The following is a 22,914-nucleotide window of genomic DNA, read 5'->3' on the forward strand; positions in this document are numbered from 1 at the left end:
TAATGTGTGGAGGGATCTCAGGTTTCCACAATGGCCATGGGAGTGTGGGGGGTCTTGAACAGTGGGTCTACAGCAGGAGAAAACCTAAATTCAGGTATCTTCTCTCAAATTTAGTCCTTCCCATAGCATCATCACCTGGACAGGAGGAAGAGCTTCACTATGAAGTGAAGCACGTGGTCCTAAGCTTCACCCCAATTAGAGCTACATGGTTTTGGAGATGCTGACCATCCTGATCCACCGGCTAGGTGATTAACTTTGTATCCCAGCGGAGTGACTGTGGCTCTTTTGGCATTTCATCTGCAGAGCAGGAGCCGTCTGTTCCTATAGTGGCTGGCAAGTTGATTCACAGGATCTCACGGCAGCGAACAGCCCCATCTGCTTCTCTCAGCTCGAAAAGCAAGCAGAAAGCAGTCCTGGCGCTGGCCCAGAACAGAAGCTATGGGATTCCTCCTCAACAGCGTGACAGCAAATACTTGTCTCACATGGGGCCGGTGTTGGGAGGCTCTTGTCTGCCGAGCCAGCAGCAAAGCCCATCCTATTTCAGGAAGAACTTGCCCTGGGCTGCCAGAATTCCTACACCTGAGTGACTAAGCATGCTGGAAAGCACCTTTGGTACATGGTAAGGTGCTGGAAATAGGGCTCAGTGAACAAACACGCTCGTGCACATGCCACCACGCTTTGAAGAGATGGGTAGCACCTGACAGAGGGGCTGTGCAGTGCCCTCAGTCTCCTTTGAAAGGCTGTCATCTCCTAGGTAAGGTCAGGCACGTTTAGATTGTGCCCCATGTGGGTGAAGTGTGCTCCTCGAGGTCCGTGTAGACTCTCAACTGAAGCCCCCTTGCTCGGAATACTCAGTTTTTGTTTTTCTCCCTTAATTCAAGTCATGCTGTGCTAAGGAGCATGTGGGAGCAAGGTGCCTGATCATTCTCCTTGTGCAGCCACTTGGCGTGGTCTTGCCCACGGTGAGACCATTGCAGGATGGAGCAGGAATGTGCAGCAGCCCAACAGTTCCCTGCTGAGCAGTGATGGCAAGCGGCCCGCGTTGCACAAGTGGGGTTTTCCCATCAGACTCTCCAGCTGCTATAAATAACAGGAAACACTTTGTCATCTCTGCTCTGGAGAAGGTCAGGAGCTGGATTCTGTGGTCTTTGGAGTTGTAATGAGGTTGGAGATGTCTGCAGAAGTCTCATGGGACGGCCTGCCTGAGGCCATTTGATTCCTCGGATCTAGGAGTCTTGAGCACCAGCCTTTGACAAAGTTGCTTTAGCCACCCTGGTGAGATTAATTTATCCTTCTCCTCACTCAAAGAATCACAGAATGAATGGATCGGGTTGGAAGGAAACCTAAAGATCATCCAGTTCCAACTCCCCCGCTGTGGACAGGGTTACCAGCAGCTGGATCAGATTGTCCATCAAGGAAGCTGCTTCCTCCTTTATTATCCCTGAGTCTGATGGACAAGCCCTTTGACTCCTCGGTACCTATATCCTCAAAATGGGTTTTGTCTTAGGCATGTCTTGCTGGAGAGCACTGTCTATGATTGTATGAGGGATGGAGAGAGACTTCCAGAACTTGTTTTGCTCTGCACAGTGCAAAAAATGCCCTTTTCCTGTATATTACTTCAGAAGGAATAAAATGCAAAAATAATGTTTGTCCAGGTCTAGCTGGTGTGAAATCAAATCACACACTGATCTTCTGGCTAGCGGTAGTGACGGATCTCTTTTGGGGCTGTATTATTTCCCATTGGGCATCCCCAGCTTCTCTCTGCACACTCGGAGAGCTTGCTGAGGCATCTCAGCAGCTTCCCCTGCTTGTAGATTGCTGGGTGGAGAGCTGTGCAGGGAGGAGGCAGACGTCTGCTGCCTCTCCCTTTTCCCCAGCAGCTGCAGGAATGCTTTGATGTTTTCTCTTGCAGCCCCGAGCACCCAGTACCAGGATTAACCACCAGTCAGACCCCTGCACCACCTCCAAATAAATCTCTAGAACACAGACAAGGCTTGCTCTGAGGGGTCCTGGCATTCTCTGCTTGCAGAATAAGAGTTAAAAATAACTTCTCCCCTTGCACCTGCTCCTCCAAAGCCAAATCTGAGCTTTATTTTTATCGCTCAGATTTCCTGGTGATTGTTTCCACTGATGGATGAGGCACAGGAACAGGGAAGAATAAAAAACCCACAGTGGCACAGTGTGGATAGGCACAATGTGGATAGGCAGCATGGAAAGTGCTTATGCTACATGTAGACCGGAGGGAGCCTTTCCTCTGTTTCAAATCTGTGGCAGAAATGATGATTCTCGGTAAAAAAAAAATGCATGATTTTGCTCCGTTTTGCACTTTTCCTTCAACAATTACGAATGGAACTGGGTGTTTTTTGGGAGTGTTATTTCTGTTTGTGAGTGGTTTCCTGGGTCTGAGTTAGCATCCCATGTGCAGATCCATGAAGCAGAGAAGAAAGCCTGGCTCGGCCCCAGTTAAATGGCTTTTTAAGTCTATATGTTTATGTTTCATAAGCTTATTTTAAAACACATATATACAAAAGCAGGCTTATAAATAAGGCAGAATAGCCCGCTGTGTCCTTACCTGACTGGAATGTCAAAGAAGCTGCTTTTTTTTTTACTTTTTACAAGCACAGTTTAAAATAAAATACTGTTTTGTTGCACCCCAGTGAATCTGCCCAAGAGGAGGTCAGGGCAAGGTCTTGTTTTCTGACTATAAAAAACTCTTTTGCTTGTTTACAGAGCATCTTCTTGCCAGCCATCATTTCAGGGCAATCTGTTAATGACAGCTATAGGTAAAAAAGAAAAATCATTTCCATCCTCTAGAGTCTTGGCATGCCTGCACTGCTCAAATCCCAAACCAACACAGCTTCCCAGGAAAAAAAAAGCACTTGGGTATTTTCCATCTGTAGAGCCGGATCCGCTGGGTGACCCATTCAGTTGAGGTCTTGGCAGAGTTTCTGGCTCCAAATCCCCAAGGTAAATTCATCAGAAAGCCTTTTTGGGGTGATGGATGTTATTTCCCTGTTGGTCCTGCTGGGTAAACTCTCGCTGTCTGCATTCAAGAAGCTTCTCTACCAAGAATGGGGTAGACCCAAGTGTGGAAGAGATGGAAAAGGAAGAGAATGCCCATGACCAAAGGAGGATTTTATTCTTTACCATTTGAATTGACAGGAAGGTGGGAAGCACCTTATTTTGGTGCAGAAAAGTTTCAGGTGGATGTAAGTATGGTGAGATATTAAGTATGAACCTTAACAGCTGGACAGAACAGGCAAGGGGAACCCCAAGGAGTAAAATCAACCACTAATTCACAAGAAAGCAAAGTGAAGCATAAAATTCATTTCATACAAGGGAGAAGAAGCCTGTAAATGTTCATATGCCTATGCTGAGATTTTTTTTGCCAGCTTCTATGAAGCACGTGATCTTAATGGGTATGAAGATGAAGAGCTAGGAGGTAGGAACACGAGCAGCCACCATTTATTTATACCCAAGGAAATAGCTGAAGCAGACATAGAATGAAGGACCTTTTTTTTTGATCCAGCAAAGCTGTAAAACCAAAGCCCTGACCACTGGTGGTTATTTAAAGACTTCCTGCGATGGGAAGGTGCTTGGCCTGTGTTCAGGCTGGGTGACTGCTCTCTGCAAAGCCAAATAAACAGAGACCACTTGAACTTTCCACCTTGCGAGTTCAGCCTCGTTCCTTGCCACAAGCAAGGCTCCTGTGTGTTTCAAATGAGCTTTGCTGATGGGATCTGGGGTGACCACCATCCTGTGGGGTGCTTTTCCCTTTGCCCAAAGGGAGGAGTTTGCCATCCGAGTGCTTGGAACTGGAAGGCAGAAGCTGGGTGGGAAGGTCTGTGTCTCCAGGATGGGCTGGGATGCCCTGCATGTGGTCTGTGTCCTCAAATGACTGTGGGCAGGGCAGCGAGACAGGAAATTATATCCTTTAATGCTAGACGTGTAGTTTAGATGCTAATTTCCCTAGAGGAGCACGGTTGAGATATTTCTGAGTAGCTGGGACCAGGAATCTCGTCCATCCATCATGGATCTACTGGATTGAGTCCAACAAAGTGGCCATGAAAACAGTGGGACTGGAACACATCAGCTACCAAGAAAGAGAGAGCTGGGACTGTTCAGTATAGAGAAGAGGCTCAGGGGGATCTTAACAATGCCCAAAAAGGGAGACATAAAGAAGACAGAACGTGGCTTTTTTCATTGGTGCCCAGTGCCAGGACAAGAGGCACTGGCACAAACTGGAGCCCAGGAGATTTCCCCTGAACATCAGGAAGCTCTCCTGTGCTGTGCAGGTAACAGAGCATTGGTACAGGCTGCCCAGAGAGGTTACTGTACCCAGAGGGGCTGTTGGCTCTCCTCTTTGAAGATCTCAAAAGCCACCTGGGTAGGGGTGCACTTCCACTATGACTCCCTGCTGCCAGTCCCGTGGCCTGGGAATTTTTGCAAGACTTGGCAGTGGAGCCGTTGTGGGATTATTTCACACAGGACCCAAAAATACTGTCGTCAGGGTAGCGTTGGTCGGTTCAAACACAGGGTCAGGTCCCCAAGAAATCTGAGACTGTTGATGGACAAACTTGAGCGTATTCAAATGTTTCGTCTGATTTTCTTGGATTGCAGAGTGTCCAAGGGAGCCAAAAAGCTCGCTTCTCTTCTTGTTTGCTTTGCAGACCAGCGAGACAGCTGGGTTCAGTGAAATTAGGAAGCTCAAGTTCTTGTAGCAGAGGGGGCAACTGGAAAAGCTCAGATGTCTGTTTCAAAGTCCATACAATCAGTCCAAGATGTCGTGCCTCAGTCTGCTGCCCTGTCTCTGCTCCCTGCCTGCATTCAACATCAGTACATGGGGCAGCCCCGACATTGAAATCCTGGCTTGAAATCCTTCTGAATGTGTAGCAAAGCAATGAATCTGGAGGCGTTTCTCTCAATAAAGGTCGAGTCGGGAACACACAGGCGTTTCTGAGCTCCTTATGTGCCAGCGCTGAGTTTGGATGATAGCATGGGAGATACCGGGTGCGACCAGAGTATGGCTTTAAACTGTGAATGAACTCTGAAATAACAGCAAATTTAAAGCAAGCCCGTGTTTTGGCCCAGGCTGTCCTTGAATCAGCTTTGGAAAAAATGAAAGATGAAACTTTCTGACTTCAGCTCAAGTTATGAACTTATAAACTCCCAATTATCCGATGAACTGGAGGCAAGCCAGAGAAAAACATTTTTCAAGGCAAGCGTATGGGGTAGCTTCCTGAAAGTGAACTCATTCAAAAAAGGCGTGATTTGGAGACGAGAAATTACACTGTAAATCTGGTGTTCTAAAAACTGGGTTAATCCTACACACAATTAGCTTGCTATGGGTTCCCGAGCTCCTCTTGAGCATCCTCGGAGTGCCTGGTTCCCCTCTAAAATACTGATTTCTATTTAAAAAATTGCTGTGTAGTCCCCAGAACTGTTTTTCCAACGTATACTCTGATTTTATTCATAGTTCCTGAGTTTGGGTTATTTTTTTGCATGTTTAAAGCTAAAAATTACCCGTGTGTCTCTAATGCAAAACTGAAAGGAATTGGAGAAGTATATTTAAGGAGAGGGAAATTGGCTTTTTCATGCTTAGAAAGCAAAATGTCTTCAGCAGGTTGGTTACTAGGAAAAATTTCTTCTCTGAAGGAGTGGTGAGGCATTGGAAGAGGCTGCAAGGGAGGCGGTGCCATCTCCGTCCATCCAAGAAATGAGTAAACATGGCTCTGGTAGGACATGGTTTGGTGGGCATGGTGGGATGGGTTGACAGTTGGACTGGATGATCTTAGTGGTCTTTTCCAATCTCAGTTACTCTCCATGAATGAAATTGGTGGGATGGATGTGGAACTGGGACAAGAACAGACTTGGCGATGGTCTCCCGTGCTGCTTTGACCATCTTAGCTTTCAAAGAGTGACATTGTGCACACAGCTTGGCAGCAGTTCTTCCCATGAGCTACTGGAAGTGCTACCAGAGAATTTTTTTTAGTTCTGTTTGTTTGAGTCAAGTGGATGAGTCAAGGACGGGTTTTATTGGTTCCTGGACATCAAAGGGATGTACCTCTCATTCCGTCTGCTGGGAATTGCCCTCCCTCTTGGGGGCTGCGAGCTGGGAGGATTGCCAGGGTGTGCTGTAGGTGGGGAGATGGCTGGTGGCCCTGGGATCTCTCCCCTCTCTGCATTTCCAGTGCTGAGTTGTATGCTTTGCAACAGGAGGGTCATTTGAAGTAGTGTTTGGGGACCTTAGGTAAATCAATTTGCAAAAGCCTTGACTTGCTTTGGGTTGAGCCCAGGTGTCAAGCACAGCCTGCTGGAGATCCGAAGTCCCCAAAGTCTTTTTGGTGTCACTGCTGGGCAGAGCAAATGGAGCCCATGGGTAATGCTTGGGGGAACTACTTTTACTGTGTTTCTAGTAAATGCCCGCTCAGACTTTGCTATTGTCTGTAGAGAGGATGCGTTCCATCTGATTGAAGAATGCCATCTGCAGTAGATTTGCAAATGGAATGGGGAGGGTTCTTTTAAGGCAGATAAAATCGCTGGGGAGCAAGCAGCTGAGTTTCATGTCATGCTGGTGTCTTCAATTAGCGCTCATTTAGCATCCCTTGGCTGCTTGTCCCTGGCCTCATGCTTCCCACTGTGCTGTGTCAGGGTGATTGCGGATGGGTTGGGATTGGCTTTAGCTGAAAATAATGCTTTTTTGTGTTCCATTCCCCAAGGTAGGATCAGGCTCCTGGGTGCAGTTGCTCAGAAGGGAGCAACCAGCAAGAGCTCATAAGAAGGTCTGAGTTTTGCAGGGATGGAGGAGAACCCCAGTTTTGCTGTCAACTTTTCAGTGCTCTCCTGCTGATGAGACTGAACCAAGCTAGGATTTCAGCTGACTTCTTGCTGAAGCAGATGAGCCCCATGTGCTGTGGTTTTTGGGACATCTTTGGTGGCCTTCATCTCCCCACACCCAGGCTGGACTGCGGAGACAACCCATCCCTTGGCTGGTTTTACTCTTAATTCTCATGTGCCAAATCTGCAGTACTGCCAAGTAGCAAGATGTCCTTTCTGCTGGCTGCTCTAAGTGCTCTGTGCACAACTCCTGTAGGGCAAAGTAATGTTCTTTTTTTTGCTGAGATAGTTAAAACTGTACGGATTTCAGCACAGAGCCAGGTATATTAATAGGCATGCCCTCATTTAGTTGTGCTGAGTTTGTAAGGGAGGAACTGAACAGCATTAAGCTCTGGGTATTTCTGCATGGTCCCCAGGGATTTTCTCAATGTTATATTTTCTGTTTGCTATAGCTGGGCTCTTTAGGAAGCAGCAGGAAACAGGTGGAGAGAAATGCAGGTGCAATAGGGAGAATTGGGAATGGCTGTGTGTCCACCAGCCTGAAACCATCTCATGTGTCCTTCTAACCCCAAAGCAGAGAAAACACACCCAATGACTTCTGCTTTCCAAAGGGGTGATGGGGATGCCCAGCCCAGCCTACAACAGGGTGTGTGACAAAATGCATTGAGGTGAATCTAAAAATAAATATTTGCTATTTTCATCATCATCATCATGACTGGTGAATTTACACTCACGGCTTAATTGATGCAAGCCAGGGAAGCTCATTCACTTTCAGCCTGGTTAGAACCTGCTCCAGCACAGCAAGGGTGGCCAGGAAGTGCCACCCACGCCGAGGTGTCAAGATGTCACTGAAACGATGGGGAGCGGAGCAGCTTGCGTGTCTCCAGTCCATCAAAACCTCCCCCGCGGGGCTGGGAAGGATGTGCAGAGCACAGATGAAACGCAGAGTCCTGCCTGGCCCATCCCTGCCAGATCCGGCTGTAGGAGCTGGGGAAGGTTTCCTGCTGAGCAGGGTGGGGAAGCTTTGCATCTCAGCCTTGATTTAATTTTCAGGTGGTAGAAGTTTTTGCCTCCCTGCCCAGCACGTCTGAGCAGCCAGCACGTCCAAACACTTCCCTTTCTGTATGGAATTTGCATTTCCTTATAAACAGCACCAGTTTTATGCAAATATCCTAATGAAAGAAAGCCAAAGTATGCTCGTGACTACGTGTTATTGGGCAATCCTGGAGAAATCAGGTGCTCTCTTATAAGCCACATACTGCCATCCATGGGCTCCTCCAGTCTTAAAATCACTGTGTGATGACCACTTCATCTCCGTGTAGTCCTAAACATCTGGCAAGGCAGTGTCCTGCTGCTGGGTTTGCTTTCCCTTAGTGCACCATTCCTATGTGTGTTTAACCCAACAGGTGCCTCGGCATCTCACAGTTGTTCTCTCTCCTCCCCTCTTCCCGGTGAGACGGGGGAGAGAACTGGAGAAAAGGGAAGTAGAACTCATGGGTTGAGATAAAACTAATTACTAAGATAGAGAAAAGGAAAAGGACAATAGTTAGTATTACGTATATATATAAATGTATGTAACAAGTGACACACAAGCAATTGCTCACCACCCTCTAACCAATGCTCAGCTGGCTCCCCCAGCAGCAGAAAAGAGGGTGATGAACCCCACCCCCTTCAAAACTCCTTCTACATGATGTCATATGGCACAGAGTATCCCTTTGGCCGGTTTACGTCAGCTGTACTGATTCTGTTCCCTCCCAGCTCCTTGGGCCCTTCACTGATAAAGGCTTTGGCTCAGTGCAACACTGCTTAGCAGCAACTATAAACACCAGTGTGTTATCAGCATTGTTTTTCCCCTAGAATCAAAACACAGCATCATCCCAAACAGTCTGAAGAAAAATCCATCCCGAGTGAAACTAAGACAGTGTGGCATCCCCACTTGTTGCAGTGTTCACATGATGCTCTGTAGCATCCGCTTCGTTGCTGCAGGCAAAGGGTTTCTGAGCTGTAAACGTTTAATCTCTTCTTTCCTCCCCTTCCTGCCGTTCCCTTGAAGACATCATACTTCTTCCGTGCTCTCCAAAATCACCTGGACATAGTCCATTGCAGCCAGCTGTGCAGTGCTACACAACATCCTCCTTGCTTTCTCTGCCCGGACGGGAAGTTGGTGAGCAGCAGCATCCTGTAGAGTTTCTGGTGTCTTCTATTTAGAGCAGGCTTTTTTTTTTTGCTCTTTGTGAACAATTCACTGGCTTTTATGAAGGCAGGCCAGGCCCTGGGCAGTGTGATCTAGTGCTTGATCTAGCAGTCGGCAACACTGCCCACAGCAGGAGGGTTAGATCTGGATGATATTTGTGATCTCTTCCAACACAAGCCATTCTGTGATTGTGTGATGAGGACACTTTTTAAGCTGGGTGCTGCTCTTGGGAGGCTTTCAACACCGTGCACATGGCTGGTTGATGATCTGAGACATTGGCTGCCCTGTCAGTGAGTGGTTACGCCTCCGTGTGTTTGGTGATGACTACACGTAGCTCAGCAAAACATCTCCCTTCTGGAGCACCATCTCTTTACTCGCTCAGGCTATTGCTTCCAAAGCAATGCTTGATCCTGCCTCCTCCTTCCAGTTTCGTTCCCCATCTCCCTGGTGGATCGAATGCCAAGGGCAGCTGTGACTTTCATCATTTTTGTTCCCTTTGATCTTTTATTTGAAAGAAAACCACCTTTATTTGCTCTGCAAGCTCTGATGGGTAGGGGAGGCCAGCACAGCATCTCTCAATGCCGGGCTTTTGCGCAAGAGTAGCCACGGGTCAGAACAAAGCCCTGCTGGGTTTTGTCCCTGCTCATCATAAAGCGGCAGGTCAGAGGCACTCACAAACCCCGCTTTTATCCCCAGAGCTTTGTCTTCATGCCATGTTTGCAGAGCTATGTCCCAGGATGACCGAGGAGCTCTTGATGTGGCTTTTTTGCTAGAGCTGGGGCTTCTGGAGGGGCTTTTCAGAGGGAACTCTTGTTATTTGTTCTCCGCATGATGTGGGCTTAAGAGTCACAAAGCGTAAACCACACATCAGCGGTGGAAGAGCTGTTAAGAGGAGCAGTTTCTGCTCCTGGGTTGTAACTAAAATAGAGAAGATTTAAATTGTAAATAAAGTTTTTTACAGTAAGGGTAGTGAGGCACTGGAACAGGTTGCCCGGAGAGGTGGTGGATGTCCCGTCCTTCAAGACATTTGTGGTCAGATTGTACAGGAGCAACCTGATGGAGCTGTAGGTGCAATGTTCATTGCAGAGGAGTTGGACTAGATTACCTTTAATGGTCCCTTCCAGCACAAACGGTTCTATGGTTCAGGGGAAGAAACACATAGACCTGGAGAACATCCTAGATTGCAATCGTTTGGGAGGACAACCACCAAGAGCACTTGCTCTGGATGATGGAAGTAACTTAAAGATGGGGTAGGAACTCTGTGGGTGCTAGTAGGGGCTGCTTTTCTTCAGTGTCTGATTTCCCTGGGCTTGGTGTCACCGGAGAATATCTCTCCACAGTACTTAACCACAAAACACTCTGGCAGAGCATGTTTTCCCTGTTTCCATATTGCCGTCCTCAACGTATCACAGGACAGCATGTACTTTGAACACTGCCCACAGATCAAATCCACCTGTTGAGTAGGTTGAGTCCTCATTTTTTGTCAACAAAAGTCCATCAAAGCCACCGACAGCTGTTTGGCGACGAGGTTGTGCAAGACTCACTGCTGATGCAAAAAAGATGACCGCTGCCCTTTTGTTCAGAGCTGCTCTGCTGTCACTGGCTTGCCAGAATGGTAGAACCAAGTGGTGAGAGGCAAATACACACCACCAGGCAGGGACGTGTGTATCATAGAATCATTAAGGTTGGAAAGACCACTGAAATCATCTAGTCCAACTGTTGAGCTATCACCACCATGGCCATTAAATCGCGTCCCCAAGTGTAATATCAACACATTTATTTAACACCTCCAAGGACAGTGACTCCACCACATCCCTGGGCAACGTGTTGCAATGCATTACCACTCTTTCTGAGAAGAAATTTTTCCTAATACCAACCTGAACCTCTCCTGGAAAAATTTAAGGCCATTAGCTCTGATTGTTTTCTGATTCCTCCCTTTGTTCATAGGAACAGTAGCTGCCCATGTTTCTTATGATTCCCCAGTCAGGGGCATTACTCCCCTCACATCTTGCCCTTCTTGCCCAGCACCCAATATTTCGAGCTTGCTGTGAAATGTGGGGATCCACCATCTCCAAACAACCAACCGTTTACCCTCCCCAAAGAAGCACTGCATATTTGGGTGGCAGCCAGCCTAGAGCATGCAATTACCATTCCCTACAGAGCTGGCCTCTTCCCCCTCACACCACCTCTTTTTTTTCCTTTCTTTCCCTTCACATCCAAGCCAGGAAAAAGCCTCTGACGTTGGCTTCGTAGGCACAAGCTGGTGGGGGAAGTCAGTAGGGGGCTATCCCAGATCATCAAACGAAGTCCACACCGCCCATAAGTTAACCCACTGCTGGGCATGGGGTGGGTGCTGGATTTTTTTTCCCCCCAAATACTGAATGTTTGATGCCTGTTTTTCATTTTTCATGAGCTTTACCCACTTGCTGAATCTCCTGGGGTGCAAAGCAAGACTTGAGGTACAAAAATAAAGGTTGTCAGCACACACCCCAGATTTGGATTGCTCAGGGGTTGGAGAGAAACACAAAAACAACAGTAAAGGGCTGTTAAAGGGATGTCTGGAGCATCTCCTCTCATCTCCAGGGTTGTAGGTGCCTCTCTTCAAAGAATAGAGCTGCAAATAAAAGATAAAAAAGAGTTGATCATGTTACCCCAGCCCCGGGTGCATTCCCTGCTTGCACAATGCCGGGAGGACTGTGCTGTTCTTGTTATCTCTCTGTCTGTCTGTCTGCCTAGCTATCTGATCTTCCCCATTCCTCTCTCTTTCCCCACCTCCTATGCTTGCCAGTCTCCACCCTGACACCATGCCAGCATCCTTGCTCCTTTCCTAAATACCACCAAACTCCTCCGAGGGCTATAATATAAGGAGCTATACAGTTCTTTACTATGAGTTAAAGTGTGAGCTGCTGTTTGCCATGTGCTGTAAAGGAATTGGAGGAGATGCAGGAACTCCTCAGCTGCTCTCAGCACCTGGAGCAGGACGTGCTGATGGCTGCCTGTAGCTCTGCCCCCCAGCACTGGGCTCCTGCAGGGTTTCTTGTTTTTGTCTCTCTCCTCCTGAACCTTTCCTGTCAAATTCCTGTTTCCTTCCGCACGGATGTGGCTGAAGGAAGTCTCAGCACGACTGCTTTCCTCCAGCTGGCCCCACTTCTTCTCCTTGCCTTGGGGCACCAGGGGTGGTAGTGGGTCCCCTGCAGACCCCTGTGTGATCAAGAGTGTACATGGCAGTGATGGGTTGGTGCAAAACTCCTACATGAGAGTGACTCAGAAACTTGCATTCAAGGTTTTCAGGGTGTCAGGATGGAAATGTTTTTGGTGCAGCCGGGTTTGGGAGCAGAAAGAGAAGGACTCAGTCATAAGGGAAATGGACTGGCATCATCTTGCTGCTTGGGATGAAGCCAGGAGAGTAGCTGAGCAAATGTAGCACAGATGAGTGTTTTGTTAAGTTTTTCTGGAGGTGAACTTTGAACGTGAGATGTGCGCACTCAGGAGATATATTTATATACAAGTAAGATACGTATCGTCTGGGTGAGTAAGGCCCTTTGTTCCAAGTGCTGCTGCTAAAACCCATGTGGAGCAATAATTTGGCTCTGCAGAGCTTCCTTTTCCTTTGCTTAGGGAGTTACTGTGTTTAGGAAAACCTGACTTTAGCAGATGCATCCCACTAACACCAATGTAATGCTTAACACCAGCCAGTCCAGCAGTCTGGCATCTGCTCGTCTGTCCGGTCCCTGTCATTAAGTGCATCAAGGAAGACTGGATCTCTGTTTTTCACCACAGTACCAGAAGGACAAGTAGCCCTATCCTTGCCATTGCTAGTCCACACCCATATGGCTTTAATAAGGCTAACATATGTTTAACAGAGCAATCACACTGCAAATAAATGATTAAGAAGAGAGAGCAGTGCTCCCTTCTGCTCCAGGATGGCCACAAGTTGCACCAGGAGGTGTTTAGATTGGATATAAGCAAAAATATCCTCAGAAAGAGAGTAGTCAATTATTGAAACAGGATGCCCGGGGAAGTGGTAGAATCATCATCCCTGGAGATATGCAAGAGACATGTGGACGTGGTACCAAGAGACATGGTTCAATGATGGGACTCAGTACATCAGGTTAATGGCTGGACTTGATGTTCTTGAAGGTCTTTTCCAACCAAGATGATTCTCTTACTGCATCCTCACCATGCCAGAGTGTGCTCACTGTGTGCTCACTTAAACCAAGGCAATTTTTTGTGTTTGAGCTCTCCTGGCCACCTGTCCCTAGGTTTCTTAGCACAAAAAGCAGCACAGGGCTCTTTCCTGCACCTTGGTATGCACCAGGATCCAGCTATGGTCATCCCATGCTTGCAGCACTTTCACACCCAGCAGCGTATCATGGTAGGTAACCCAAGCAGCAAATTGCAATGGCTTAAGAACACAACCTCCAGAATGCATGGAGATTTGGAGGGATAAAGACCACTTCATCCATCTTTAGAAGCTGAAGTCCATGTGTGCATGCAAAGGTGAAGATGAAAGTGGGCCAAGATGAAGTTCTGTTGTGCTGTCAACCAAGCTGAGCTGCAGAATGAGGGCAGCTGGGGCAGTGTGGCACCTCTCCAGTGCTTGTCCCTTGCCGTGCAGTGTCTGGGTGCTAGGAAAGAATGGCCTCATCAAGTGCCACCATGGCTGTTCTCATTCCCTTGTTGTCCTCTTTCAACCCAGCAACACCTCTTCCTGCATCACAGCCAAACTGCAGATATTGTGTGCATTGTAGGGAGGTGGTCCCCATCCCTCCCTGTGCTCTGGTTTGGCAGGATCGTAGAATCATAGAATTACCCAGGTTGGAAAAGACCTTGGATGATGATGGCAGTGGGGATAAAACAGAGTACCCAGCTCCTCCACTTGCTCACACTAGATTTCTTTCACTGGGCTTCACCCCAATGAGTTTGAGCCTAGAAGACCAGCACTGTACCACTGTGCATCTTTGTCCAGGATTTGCTTATTGCCTATAGAATCATTGAATCATTTGAGTTGGAAGAGACCCTTAAAAGTTGTCTAGTTCCAACTCCCATGCAATGAACAGGGACATCTGCAGCTAGGTGCAGCTATATCTCTGTGCTACATCCTGCTTCCCTGCAGCTCTACAGTCTGAAGGATATTTATTCACTTGGCAGGTTATTAATATTAGCCAAAATACCCTTGCCTGCATTGTTCTGCCATACTTAATATGGTAATCAGCATTGCAGCCTGTATAGCTAGGGATGATTTGTGATTGAAAATCCATTAGGAATTTATGGGCTTTGGGCTGAATTGCCAGGATGTGCAGTTGCCAAAATACTTGAAATGCTTCCACTGGAAATGAGACCTTGTGGGAAATGAGTACTTGCTTTTCTCATACACAGTCAGTTCCCATTGAATCTCCATTGCTGGCAGCTAGTACACCCAAGGCAATAAAAACACATGTAATACTCAGGGCACCAATGGAGCACTAACCTTGTGTCAGATGATGATGGATAACAGATTTCAGCTCCTGACACACAGTGCAGAGTTGGTGCTCACAGCAGCTCAGCAGCTCACAGCACTGTTTCAGTGTCTGGCTTTAATCTGTGCATGAGGCACTTGATGCTTTTTGCTGTGCATTGCAAATTGATGGTTGGACTAAATGATCTTAGTTGGTGTTTTCCAACTTAAATGATTCTGTGCTTCTATAATACCATGCAGATGCAATGGGAGAAAAGCATAGATGTGTCTTGCGAGGATACAGTCTAAGGCAATTTCCACTTTCTGACTTCTCCCTTTAAGCAGGCACCTGTGGCTGCCTCCCATCCCTGAAGGGGATTTCATCTCTTTTAACTTAAAGCATATGGAGAAGAAGGGAAAAATCTTGCTGGAGAAGATAAATGCCAGCCAGTATTCCTTGGCAGGCATTCACTTGATGGGTTGCTGGCTCTTCTGAAGTCCAGTTCTGAACAAAAAATCCCAGCTTCTGTGATCTGGGCAATAGGTGGTGAGCTGCATGGGGGGGGATCTGCAAAGCCCACTCAAGACATCCCATTCGCCCCCATGGCTCCAATATATCATCAAGCCCAGTTTTAACAAAGCTTTGCAGGAAGCACCAGCTGCTCTGCACCAATCACTGCAGCCTCTTATCATTCTGAGTCCAGTCTGGCTTTGAATTCCACAAAGGAGCAAGGCTTAGCATCAGTCAAGTGACGATCACCTTGAGGAACAGCAGAGCTGCCTCCATCTCATCTCCTTCTGGCTCCAAAGTAGCATTATCCTTTTTTTAATGAGAAAAAAAAAAGAAGATAGGAATGAAACGATGGGATTGACATTGGTGGAGTTGAAGTAATGCCAGTAGTGCTGCTAATTCCCAGCTAAGAAGAATGGCTGGAAAAATGAATTGGCTCTGAAAATATCATAGAATCACAGAACCATTAAGGTTGGAAAAGACTGCTAAGATGATCTAGTCCAACCATCAGCCCATCGTCACCATGCCCACTAAACCACGTAATAAGGAGTAGTGCTCCTTCAAACCCTGCATACCGTGTGGTATGGATGCTATTGTTTCCATCCTCATGTCCCTCCTCTGTCTTCTTTGTGATCTCTTACCCAGAAAAAACAGATTTGGTGGAACTGTAGTGCCAAAATCCCTTTGGTTTGTGCCCCTTTTCCAGCTCCCATCCCTCTCTAATCTCCTTTCCCTAAACCCATCCACATGGGGCTGGGCTCTGTGCTGCACACCGGGGCAAAGCCAGGGCTGGCACGTGCTGTGAATAATAAATAATTAGCACACTAACATTGGGAAAGTCCATACATTTTCACAGCCAGCTTGGGCAGGTTTCCATTGGAAAGCTTCCCCGTGCCACTTCAGCTGCTCCCTGGTTTTGCTTTTTGTTTGTTTGGGGTTTTTTTTTTCTTCCACTTTTTCTGTTTCTATTCATTCCTCGGGTACCACTTGAAGATCAAACCTGGCGGAGCAGCTGGAGTAGCTGGAAATAATGCTTGGGAAGTGTGATGAGCTACTCAGTGCACAGCCCCTCTTTCTCTCTTTACATCAGTGCTTTTTCAGTGTAAAACAACATAGGGGGTATTTTCCAGGCGACGGATAGGAGGAGAGGTGAGGGGACGTGTATTCTTCCAGCTTGGGTTACTTATGTACTTATGTTCTATTTTGAGGCTCCGGCCACACGGCACTAAGCAGCTGCTGACCCAGGGAAGGGACGAGCTTCAAAACAAGAGTCTGGTGGGTAACAGTCTGGGGAAATGATAGGTTTCCTTCAGCACAAAGCAGGGTTCACAGCATCATCACGTTCACCTGTGTCCGTTCTCTGTTGACTGGAGGTTTGTCCATGGGGGAAATCTTATTTTTCTATACCCTCTATCTTAATCTTGGTGTCCAGAATGAAACCTAATGCTGAATATGCTGTTCAAAGCGACCTTTGGGTATATTTGTGCATAGTGGGAGGTCAGCATGTTCCAGGACCTGTGTCCTGGGCAAACCCAGCGGCTTCCTTCTTCCCATCGCTCTCATTGTTATGTGGTCTGACAGTGATAAAGAGAGGGGGAATGGTTTTAAAAACTAGAAGAGGGGAAATTCACGCTAGATGTTAGGAAGAAATTATTTACTTATAAGGTAGTGAGGCACTGAAATAGGCTGTGCAGAGAAGCTGTGTGTGCCCCATCCCTAGAGACATTCAGGGCCAGGTTGGATGGGGCCCTGGACAGCCTGATCTGGTGGGTGGCAGCCCTGCCCGTGTCAGGGATTTGGAAGTGGATGATCTTTAAGATCTTTTCCAACCTAAGCCATTCTATGATCACAAAGGCAAAGACATGTCCCAGTTGTGGGGTACTTTATAGGGAGCGATATGCTGGCAACAGTGGGGATACAGATGAGCAGTCAGAGCGGACAAGGGAGCATCCATCTCCCAAGATCTGCAAAACCACATGCATGCCACCCCCCTCCTCCACCAGTTCCCCTGAAAAAAGCTCATTTGCAGGCGGCTTAGGTGGCCTAAGAGCATTAGAGATGCATTTGGTTGACATTAGCTGCTCGAGTAACTCCGGGAGCATGTGGCTGATTAGGGGCAGGCTCGGCTCGTTGCGCACGGTGGAAATATTGCTGGGACTCTCTGGTAAGGTCTGGAGGGACAGGATGGGTGAGAATTGGGTTGCTGCCCCAACATGTCACCCCCATGGGGTGCCTGCGAGCTTCCCTTGGGTGCTGCTGGGTGATTACGAAAATGCTGGGCTGAATTGCATTAAAAAAAATGCAGATGGCTGCAGAAGGATTTGGGTGAACACGTGCCAGCTGGCAGAGGAACATCAGGACCACCAGTGCTTCACCACCTCAGCCCCCCCCCCCCAGTCTCTTCCTTGCACCCTGTGTGTCATCCAAACATCAGTGCTGAGGCTCGGAATGCTCAATGGGGATGCGGTGAAGGGCTGTGGGTCGTCCCTTGGGTGGAATGGAGTTTTGTCTCCCTATCCCTCTTCTGATTTCAGGGGGAACCCCCATCCCAATATTCCATCCACTGAGATGTACAGGGCAGTTCCAAGGCACCATCCTAGGGCTTTCTTTGGATGTGTTTTCATTGGAACTGCCCTGACCGCTATGTTTTGTTTTTCCTCCCTTTACAGCCTCGCTCTCCACCGGGATTTATGGAGGTGTTGAGAAGCAGCTTTGAGCTCTGCAGTCCCCGGACACCTCTCTTCACCCGGCAACCCAGCCTTCGGATTTAACCATTCAAGGCTCCCGTGCATGGATTGCCCGAGCCAAGCACCGCTGCCGGCCGTCGCCGCCCCGTAGGCTCCCAGCCCCCCTTGCCACCCCCAAGTACTCCACATACCCCGATGGGGTAACGTGACGGGGCCACCACTGTGCCACCACCATCCCCATATGCAGAGGCCTTTCTAGAGCGCAGCACCGGAGGCGACAGCCGCTCGCCATTGCACACACGCCGAGGACACCGACACTACGACAAAGGGATTTGTTTTGTTTTGTTTTATTTTGTTTTTTTTTTTCTAATTATTATTATTATTATTATCATTAATATTATTATTACCGTTTGGCTTTTTACCCGGGGGCTTGCGGCGTGTCGAGGAAGCCAGCGCGCTCCCAGGAGCTGGGATTATTTGCACAACGGTTGTACATTGAGTTCTCCATTCTCTTCTATTATTTTTAAGTGCAGAGAGGGGGTGCTGGTTTTTCTTTTCCCCTCCACACCACTCTTTTCTTGGGCTTTTTCATCATCAGCGCCACCTCCGCATCATCCTTCTCTTGTCCCACCATGGCCCGGATGAACCGCCCTGCGCCGGTGGAGGTCTGCTACAAAAACATGAGGTTCCTCATCACCCACAACCCCACCAACGCCACACTGAGCACCTTCTTGGAGGTAAGAAGCGGGGATCGTAGTCCACATTCGAGGGCTAAAAGCTAAGCTGCAGATAGTTCATTGGAATGGAATGGAAAAGCCCTGTTCCATTGGACGGTGCAATGGAGCATCCTGTTGGTACCCCAGCCCTGCTAGCATCCCATATATTGTCCATATCGCCATCTGTTTCTTGGGGCAGGACATTTGGAGGACTCTGAGTATAGGGTTTGTCAACCCCATTGCACCCCTACCAAACTCCCTAAAAACACTGCACAGATGCAACCTCCCCTGCATCTTCCAGCATGTTAGTGAAGGGCTTCTCACCCCGAGTAGCTTCAAAGCTACCTCTGAGTGCAAGGAAACTCTACAGACACACACAGCAAAGCATAAGCACCAAGGTCTTGCAGCAGAGAAACAGTGGGGACAACCACCCTGTGGTTCTACACACCACACTTTTAGCAAAATTCACCTTCCCTCCAGACCTGCAGGTTTATTCGGCTGAGCATAAAGGGATTTTTAGTGATTTGGAAGCCTCATGCAGGGAGGGGATCAATGGGATCATCCAAGCCCCCAGCCCGCCACAAGCAGGCACAGGGATGATCTCACTCGGCTCCTGGCCGGGGCTGATATGCCAGCACGTAATCCAGGGGCAATCCATGCAGTGGGTGATAAGCCCAGCTGGAGACAGCCCAAGTCCCAGCGTGCCTGCAGCACGTTCAAGTAATTAACTCATGGGGTACAGCAGCAAAACGCCTTCATCAGTCAAAGAGAAGCCTCGAGCAAATTCATGGGAATGTGCCAAGCACTCACTCATCTCCGTGCACTTCTGCAGGGGGAGTTGAATCCTCACTGAACACCCAATAATTTCTCCTTCATAGGATTTGTTGCTTTGTAGGAATTGTCCCCATTTGTGGGATTTTTCTCTGGGATATCCATTATAGCTCAGCATCATGCCCCATGCTGTTGGTTTTGCACTTGGCACAGGGCCCCCGGGTGCTGGTTTTATTCAGCCTGGAGTTGAACTTGATGATCTTTATGAGTCCCTTCAAACTCAGGATATTCTGTGATTTGAAGCTTTGGTTGCTTAAGTGGGGAATATGATGTGCTTTTGAATACCTTCAAGGCTTTAAAATTACATGATTCCACTGATGCTCTGGATAAAAAAATCTCATGCCCGTGTGGAGGTTTGGTGCTCTAGGATTTAATGTTTCATCAGGAATTAGTTGCAGTTTTTCCTTCCCAGCCCATGCATACCATGGGGATTTTGTTTGGGCATCCAGGGTTTGGGCATGATGCAGTTTTTGGGATCGTATGGGTCCATGTGGTCATAGAATCATTAAGGTTGGAAAAGACCACTAAGATCATCTAGCCCAGACATAAACCCATCACCACCACCATGCCCACTAACCCATGTCCCTCTGTGCCGTATCTGTCCTCCCTCCTCTGTACTTCTGGGGAAGGCCCGCCTCCATGGCCAACCTGTTGATGCAGGGCTTGGCCATGTTGAGGAAAACCAGGGTGGAACCCAGTGTGATTTTCCCATATCTGTCCATCATAAGACTTCTCCTTCCCTCTCCAGGATCTGAAGAAATATGGTGCCACCACAGTTGTGCGAGTGTGCGAAGTGACCTACGACAAGACGCCCCTAGAGAAGGATGGCATCACTGTCATGGTAGGTGGACAGCACCCCGTCTATACCTCCTACCCATCCTATGGGTGCAAAAAGAAATGCTTCTCCATGATGGGACACAGAGGAGCTTGAGGTCCCCTCATTCTTGGAGGACAGCACTGGGATATGATGTTTTATGCAGAGACATGTATTGCTCCAGGTGACCATCCAGCTTTTTGCACATCCCAAAATGGATGTTTTATGGGTGGATTGGCTCAAATGGGTTTTAGGGCACGGAGAGGAAGAACTGGGGATGGTATCAAGGTCCTGACACCTCTCTGCTACCCAATCCCTTTTGAGACAGAAGGCTGCTCAGTCAGCTCATTCTTGTCATGGTGTGAGCAGCATCTCTGCTTCATTTCCAAGCACCCACATGATTCAATCAGAGGGACTTAAAAAGATAACCAGGCTCCTGCTGGGAAAGCTGGAAGTGGCTGGTCTCTGTCCAGGACAGATATGAGATGATGGAGGAGATGTATGTGGGTTTGGGGCAGTTGAGGCCTTTCCACGGCACTGCAGAAGCCTTTGGAGGATTTTTGTGTTGTCTGAGCTGCAGGCTCCCTGCCGTGCAGCCAGAGCTTCCCACTTAGCTACTGTTGCTCAAATAGGATTCCTGCAGCAAACCTTCCCACGCAGCCAGCGAAGGGAGTGTTTTAACAAGTGGGGAATTCTTTCCAAAATAAATGAAATATCACAGGCTTTCCTTGGTCGACAGAGTGGAAAAGCTACAAATAGAAGGAGAAATTCAGCTTGCTTTCAACCAGCATGCAGCACATGCTTCCCAAAGCAGGGACAAAACCGAGCAGCAAACACCATCCCTGGGGTCTACTTAGCATCCCTTGTTCAGCGTTGCTCATGCTTGCCCAGGAGCTTGAAGGCAGGGTTTGAAAGCCAGCTTTGGCCTCAGGCAGAGGCAGGCAAACTCCCTGCTTCCCGGCGTCAGTCTGAAATTGGGCTGGTGCTTTAAAAAAAGAAAGCATTGCCCACGCACTCGAAACTGTGACTCATGCTGCCGAGCCCGCAGCTGCCTGTGCTGCCCTGTGCTGGGGCTTGGAAGTACACAGGGAATGAAAGCCCTTGATCCCACATGGAAGATAGATATCCATCGTTCCCGTTACCCTCAGCGTTATCTTATCTAAGGGGTATTAAAAAAGCGGGCGGCTTTTTTTTGCTCTTTTACTGGGGAATCAAAGGGAGAGTGCAGCGAGGAGAGAAAAAAAAGCAAGGATGCTGAGCTGGCACAGCTTGGTCTTTATCTCAGGTGATAAATAATTGGAGATGATGTCAGGTGTGATTGCCCTGCTGGGGAATTGGCACGACCAGCGCTAGGTGAGCTGAGAGCCCCGCGGGGCAGGCAGTGCGTAATTGAATAAAGGCAGCAAGCTTTTGGAAAAGTCCCTGTATGGGGCAGGCATGTTTCTGTGGGCTCCAGCCTTTCTGCTGTTGAAACAGGGAGTTCTTAGGAAGGGTCTGGGGAGTCTGGAAGTGCTGAGAGCACATGGGGAACTGCCTGGTGTGGGATGGTTGAGAGTTCTCGTTATGTGAGATGTGTCCTGGATGAAATGAATATCATAGATATCATAGAATCATTCAGGTCAGGAAGAAACTCTTAAGATCATGTAGTGTAACCATCAATATAGATAAGTCCTAGATGAAAGACATATAGAGACAGCAAGATCAGCTTGGATATTAGGAAAAAAATTCTCTGAAAGAGTGGTGAGGCATTGGAACAGGCTGCCCAGGGAGGTGGTGGAGTTACCATCCCTGGAGGTTTACAAGAGAAGGGTAGATGTGGCACTGAGGGATATGGTTTAGTGGGCATGATGTAGTTGAACTACATGTTTATAGTCCTTTCAGTCTTAACAGTTCTATGATTTTTTGACACATATCTTAGTTACAGAAACTCAGCCTGGAGGACTCCAGACAGAAATGGGGTAAAAGGCAAAATTTGATATGCACAGGAACTGTGCCCTACCTATACATCCTATATGTGGGATATAGTTACCTGTCTGTATAAGATATATCCTATATAGAAAGATGTCTACATCTTAGATCTATGATAACCTATAGCATATGGATATCTCTATATATTTTCAGAAGGGAGATATCTATATTGTATTTATCTGTGGATAGATATATCTGTACAGATAGAGAGACATCTCCACATTATTTACCAAATACATCCATATATACAGAATCATTTAGATTGGAAAAGACCATTAAGATAAACCTACCCAACTGTCATCCCATCACATATAGACTAGATATCCTGACCTCTTCTTTGAGGAATAGGTTCAAACTAGTCTTGTCCTGACATTCTCCTTGGCTCAAGCATTGGAATGCCCTGGAGCCCAGCATGCTCATTTCCTCTCAAAGCCTGATAGATATTGCATCACTTGTTCAAATCCCAAAGTGAAGTGAAGCTTAGTGGCTTTTTTTGCCATTGTACACCAGGGGTGACTCTAACACAGCAGCTCAGTGACTCAGCCTGTAGCCACCGGGATTCTGTCCCTATGCTACTCACCTGTCAGATTTCACTGCATCTCATAGAATCATAGAATCATAGAATTACCCAGGTTGGAAAAGACCTCAAAGATCATCAAGTCCAACCGCAGCCTAACCAGTACCCTATCTCTAAAAACCCTCTGCTAAATCATCCAAACGGCTCTTAAACACATCCAGGGATGGCGATTCAACCACCTCCCTGGGGAGCCCATTCCAGTACCTAACCACCCTTTCTGTAAAGAAGTTCTTTCTAATATCCCAGTTATGCTCTCCTGCCCATCATTGTGTCACATGCCAGGCTCCTCCTGCCAAATCCCCCATTTTGGAAGAGAAATCCCCATATTAGGAGGAATGTGCA

General features: G+C 47.8%; 1 protein-coding gene across 1 annotated transcript in view; it reads left to right on the forward strand.

Moving 5' to 3' along the window:
• The window catches only part of PTP4A3 (protein tyrosine phosphatase 4A3), a 42,538-nt gene that overhangs the window by 13,847 nt on the left and 5,777 nt on the right, over window positions 1-22,914 (forward strand). The window contains exons 2-3 of the mRNA XM_072329499.1: window positions 17,649-18,403; window positions 19,962-20,054. Coding sequence (XP_072185600.1) covers window positions 18,299-18,403; window positions 19,962-20,054 — 198 coding nt within the window. The 5' untranslated portion in view covers window positions 17,649-18,298. The remainder of the gene's footprint in view (window positions 1-17,648; window positions 18,404-19,961; window positions 20,055-22,914) is intronic.

The sequence above is a fragment of the Excalfactoria chinensis genome, chromosome 2 (genome assembly GCF_039878825.1).
Source record: "Excalfactoria chinensis isolate bCotChi1 chromosome 2, bCotChi1.hap2, whole genome shotgun sequence".
Classification (NCBI taxonomy): Eukaryota; Metazoa; Chordata; class Aves; order Galliformes; family Phasianidae; genus Excalfactoria; species Excalfactoria chinensis.